The following is a 5,512-nucleotide window of genomic DNA, read 5'->3' on the forward strand; positions in this document are numbered from 1 at the left end:
AGAAAGAAAGAAAGAAAGAAAGAAAGAAAGAAAGAAAGAAAGAAAGAGAAAGAAAGAAAAAGACACATAGTTTATTAAGGCCACAGGTATTGGGTTCTATGGTCAATAATCAGAGCTTAGTGGAAGGAAATTCATTAGGAAGGAACACCAGAAACCAGGAAATCCTGAAGAATCCACTCCATTCATCCAAGGTAACAAAAATAAGGATGTTCACATCAAGACAGATTTTTGAATTTCATCAAATTCTTAAAAGCAACTATTGAATAGTTGTTGGGATATAAATGTTTTCATATTGCAATAGGTCCCTTTAATTTTTAAACAAGCAATTTTGTGATATGACATGAAATATGCTTCAAAAAACCCCAGGCAGAGCAGAGGGAAGGATGAAACTATATATCCCTTTACGATGCAATGCAACTAGATCGAGTTGACAACTGTTAGAGCTGGGTGATATCCCTACTTGATAAGACCCTATATTATATTACCTACTTTATATGTTTGAAATTCTCCAAAACAGTTTTAAAATGTTAAGGACATTTAAAAATTCTTCTAAAACATAATCTCAGAGAAAAAAAGGGCAGTTCTTTAAGCTGAGCAAATTAGCTTCATAGGAATGTTCACTCTATTTCACAATGGAACACTGAATGTTTTTCATGAACCAACTAGCATTTTTTTTTTTTTTTGTATTTATTTGAGACAGAAAGACAGAGATAGCAAAGTGGGAGGAGAGGGAAAAGCAGGCTCCCAGCTGAGCAGGACTTGGGGGTCGAGCCCAGGACCCCGGGATCATGACCTGAGCTGAAGGCAGACGCCCAACCAACTGAGCCATCCAGACACCCCGAACCAACTAGCATTTTTGAAGCCCTGCTCTAGGAGATAGTTTGCTGACTGGAAAGATCCTCTCACCTACAGTCTTGCTCAAGATTGGTCTGAACACTTCATTTTATACCAATAGACGGTACTCTGTTTTCCAATACTTACTGAAAAACAAGACTGGAGGAACCTCCCCTTTCCCTATTAAAGGAAGAGAAAGTTACTACCAAACAGGAAACGTCTCAGTTCACCCATATGAAGTGATCAAAGGAAGATGGAAAGACAAGCTCACCTGGCTTTATCTCCAATGATAGGGTGAGTTTCATATCATTGAACCACCCCTTGTGCTCAACACGGCAGCAGTACAAACCCCTATCAGTCTGGGTCACATTCTCTATGGTCAAAGACACGTTCCCTCCTAAGATGTTTCCCTTTAGCTTATAACGCGAGTGCTTCTGAACAGTGACATGGGATCCATCCGTCCAGACCACTTCATCTGAGCAATGGGACATGGGACACGGCCCCCGGCCCCAGCACATGGCTGTGACTCCATTAGCTGTTGAGTAGGTGCAGGGTAGCATGGCAGAATGACCCACCACTGCAGTCACTTGAGTGTGAGAAACTACAGCATCTGTAAATAAAGAGAAAACAGAGCATGAGGCCTCAGTCTTTCAATTTTACATGTATTTTCACTTTTTTCTTTTTACACAGTTTATTTCATTTGTAATGATAGGACTCTATATCTTCAGTTTAAAAAATTATAAGCATTTTTACATTAACATATCCTTTAAAAGCATTATTTATTTTATATATGTAGATAAAATAGAATTTAAACTTTTTTTCTGTATTTAGGAATAGCAGAGACATCTAAGAGAGAAATTACCAAGACAAAGGGCAGCAATATTTTCAGTCTCTTGATGAACATGGCCAAATTTCTTTCTAAAAGGTTTGAACCAAATGACACTCCAATAATACATGAGTGTGTATTTCATTCTATGTCTGACAGTTATATGTATGCTTGTTAAATAGGTAATACATACATGTGGCTTTCCCCCTCCCCCAGATTCAGTCACTGTCTCAATTAAAATATGTTTGAAAAATTCTATTGCATTTAAAGTTTTAATTCTTAATACAACTTTTTAAACTGCTATTGCAAGTGAAGTCACCTCACACCTCTCTTATAAGAAAAGCAGAGCTAATGCTTTGTTTAAAGTATTATTGGCTTTCATTTGCAAGAACATGGATGGAGCTAGAGAGTATATATAATGCTAAGCAAAATAAGACAGTCAGAGGAAGACAAATACCATACGATTTTACTCATATATGGAATTTAAGAAACAAAATAGATGAACAAAGGAAAAAAAGAGAGAGTAAGAAAGCAAGAGAGATGAACCAAGAAACAGACTCTTAACTATAGAGAACAAGCTGATGGCTACCAGAGGGAAGGTGAGTGAAGGGATGGATGAAATATGTGATGGGGATTAAGAGTACACTTATCATGATGAGCACTGTGTAATGTACAGAACTGCTGAATCACTATATTGTACACCCGAAACTAATATAACACTATGTTAACTATACTGGAATTAAAATAAAAAACTTAATTTAAAAAAGTATTATTGGTTTAAAGGCAGAAGTCTAGTAAACTCTTCAGAAATCAACTTTTAGAAAATGGGTTTCTAGGGGCGCCTGGGTGGCTCAATAGGTTAAGCATCCAACTCTTGGTTTCTGCTCCAGTCATCATCTCAGGGTCATGAGATCGAGCCCTGCATCAGGCTCTGCACTCAGTGAGGAGTCGGCTTGAGATTCTTTCTCTCCCTCTGCCCCTCCCCCTGCTCACACACTCTCTCTCTAAAATAAATAAATAAATAGCATCTTTTTTAAAAAAAGAAAAGAAAATGTGTTTCTAATACTTCTAGGAGGAGCTGAGGTTTACCAGGGGTTTTAGGATCAGTCCAAAAAAATCTAATAGGGACCCCTTCTCCTAAGTATATAACGGCCCCACAATTGAGCAAGGCCCACTTTCCCTGTGAAAAGAGAGAATTGGAAAATACTCGATCATGTACTAAATAATGCCACTTAAAAAATAAAACAAGAAGTCTCTTCTGGAACAGTGGCATGAAAACCCTATAGTGCCAAATGCAGTCAAGGTAGCCCTTAAAAGAAATTGGAAATTCACCAATCACTCATATTTAGTAATGCTATGTCTTTGGGAAATGCTTTGGGAATAAAAATGGTCATTGTTACATAAAATTAGAAAATGACTTTTTCACTGAATTCTTATAATATTTCATTTTGCCTAACATCATTTTTGGATTATAAATATAATAATATGCTGATCATAAAAATCAAGTTATACAAGTTATAATAAGAAATGAACTTTCCCCCATAATCTGACTTCTGGAGATTATTGTTTTTAAAATTTCAGATTATGTCAATTCCTAACTTTCCCCTCTATCTCATGGAATGCTTGAACTAAAATATTTTTAAAAGAGATTGTTGCGCATCATTTTTTAAAAATCAAAAGATGGTGAAGGACTGGTCTCCTTTCCATCTTAGTCCAATCTCTTCTCCCCATCCCCTCCCACCCATGCTAACACTGTTACTATGTTTTACATACACTTGAGTAGTCCATGCTCACAGGGCTATCTACCCACCCCTTTTTGTTTGTTCGTTCAAACACAAATGGCAAGATATGATACACTGTTCTGCATTGTGCCTGGTTCATTTACCCATGGATTTTGCAATTCATAGCATTTAAGCAATTTATTTGAGTAAGACTTAGCCTGGTTCTTTGCTCACTAGCTGACCCACTAGCTTCCACCAAAGCCCAAGCACATCCATCTTCCTACACTACACTCACACATCTACACTCTCCCATCCTCAGGACTTCCAGATCCCAGCCCACCTATTCACTTACCTGTCAGAAGTAGTATGAAGCTGGAGATGGCTACCCAAGGTTGCATGATGGTCAAGGCCTGAAAGAAAGAAAAAGCAGACTGGTAGGTGTTCCCCTTACCAGATGGTCTTAGAACAAGTCTTAATTCTGTTCGCAACTTCTCCTTTCGCCCTGACTGGGTGAATCACATGAGCCTGCCCCGTTAGCGATGAGAGACCAAGCAAAACAACTGCAGGTCTCGGTTAGCTCCGCGGTGGCTGACGGTTCTGCACCTTGCAACAGAGAGCAGCCCCTCAGGTTCAGCTCCCTCCCCACAGAGTCCAAACTGACTCCTGATGTCGACACAGGGAATAAGGGAGCAAACGGGAAAGAAACCAGAGGCAGGTTCGATGAGGGGAACATCACAGCAAAGGCTAGTCTTCACCTACCCTTGGCCTCTGAGAGGAGCATCAACTGGCCTGTTGGTGAGTGCAGGGTACCCTGGGCTCTGTGGCTACAATGATCAGTCCCCAGTCTTTGTTATACTGTCAAGTCTGCCAGTAGCAAGAATTAATCACTGTGCCCAACCATTCGTGTTACGGAAGTGATGACTCAGACCACATCTTACTGAGTGATGACAGGAGAATGCTTCAGGAAGCAGATTCTGGACCACACTTGGCTTCAGATCCCAGCTCTGCCACCTGCGAAGCTGGGTAGACCTGCCAGTTACTGAGTGCCTTCAAGCCTTGATTTCCTCATTTGTAGAAATAGCATTAAAAATGCTTGCTCTGTCTCCCTCAAAGGATTGTTATAATGAGCAAAAGGGATGTGGGAGACCTTTGAAAATGAAACCTAAATACGCATTAATGCTAAGCAAGATTTTTGGAGAACTGACTGTGTGGCAGGTTCTATGCCAAGCACCCACACGCACTCAATCCTCACAGACCCCCTTAGGCAGGTGTTGCTACTAACCTCATTCATGGAGGAGGAAACTGAGGCTTGGGGAGGTTAAGTGAGCCGGGATTCCAGCCCAGGTCTTCTGATTTTTGCTCTTAATTATTGAGCCATACAATTATGTGTAAGCCTGACTAGTACTTCATTAACTGCCTTTCTCGTCTAAAGATTCAGTAATTTCCTCCCAAGGAAGCACTGATGCTCATTTCTAGGCTGCCTGCAGCCCATCACAGGCTTCATGGAGATGTGGATGATGGGCTGGATATACTCTGGCACTGGGTCCTGTGCTGCCCGGGAACACGAACCCTGGACTCCAGCAGTCTCCGCACTTGGAGAAAGACCTAGAGCCTGATGCTACAAACTGGTGGCCCAAAGACTATATTTGGCCCACAGAAGTACTTTGTACCACAGTGTTTAAAAATTCATTTCTTAATTAATGGCCGAGATTTAGAAATCTAGAGAGCCCCTGTGAGAACTCAGCTTTTCAGCTTTGTTATGAGATATAATTAGATGGCCATACATGGCCCATACCACCCAGCGCCCTTAGAGTGTGCCCTCTCAAGCCTGCCACTAGACTGGTCCAGCCCTGTCTGAAGAAAGCCTTGGCTAGAGGAGGCCCCTGCTTTAGACTCCGCTCCACCTCCATGAACACGAGTTCCTTCCGGACACTGGGACTTCACACAGGCTGTCCCCTGGCCTAGTTGCTGAAATTCACCTCTTCTATAACACATTTGTACTATATCATCTGTAATAGCCCTCCTGGCTTTTCGATGCCACACACTTGAATTCAATTAGGCAACAAGATGAGTTCTCACAAGGGAAACGCTCATTTCTGGACACGCGTTTTGCTCTTATTCTCCACCTTCA

General features: G+C 41.0%; 1 protein-coding gene across 4 annotated transcripts in view; it reads right to left on the reverse strand.

Annotated features, from left to right (window-relative positions):
* HAVCR1 (hepatitis A virus cellular receptor 1) overlaps positions 1–4,372 on the reverse strand; it is a 20,848-nt gene extending 16,476 nt beyond the window's left edge. The window contains exons 1-3 of one of the 4 annotated variants that reach the window (XM_035013076.1): positions 4,320–4,372; positions 3,734–3,791; positions 1,106–1,444 (exon numbers count right to left, since the gene is read on the reverse strand). In XM_035013076.1, coding sequence (XP_034868967.1) covers positions 1,106–1,444; positions 3,734–3,779 — 385 coding nt within the window. In that variant the 5' untranslated portion in view covers positions 3,780–3,791; positions 4,320–4,372. Of the gene's footprint in view, positions 1–1,105; positions 1,445–3,733; positions 4,089–4,140; positions 4,239–4,319 lie in introns of those variants that run through there. The other 3 variants (XM_035013069.1, XM_035013084.1, XM_035013094.1) reach the window with 3 other exon arrangements.
* Between the last annotated feature and the right edge of the window lie 1,140 nt (positions 4,373–5,512).

Source organism: Mirounga leonina, unplaced genomic scaffold (assembly GCF_011800145.1).
Source record: "Mirounga leonina isolate KUSES-001 unplaced genomic scaffold, KU_Mleo_1.0 Mir_104, whole genome shotgun sequence".
NCBI lineage: Eukaryota > Metazoa > Chordata > Mammalia > Carnivora > Phocidae > Mirounga > Mirounga leonina.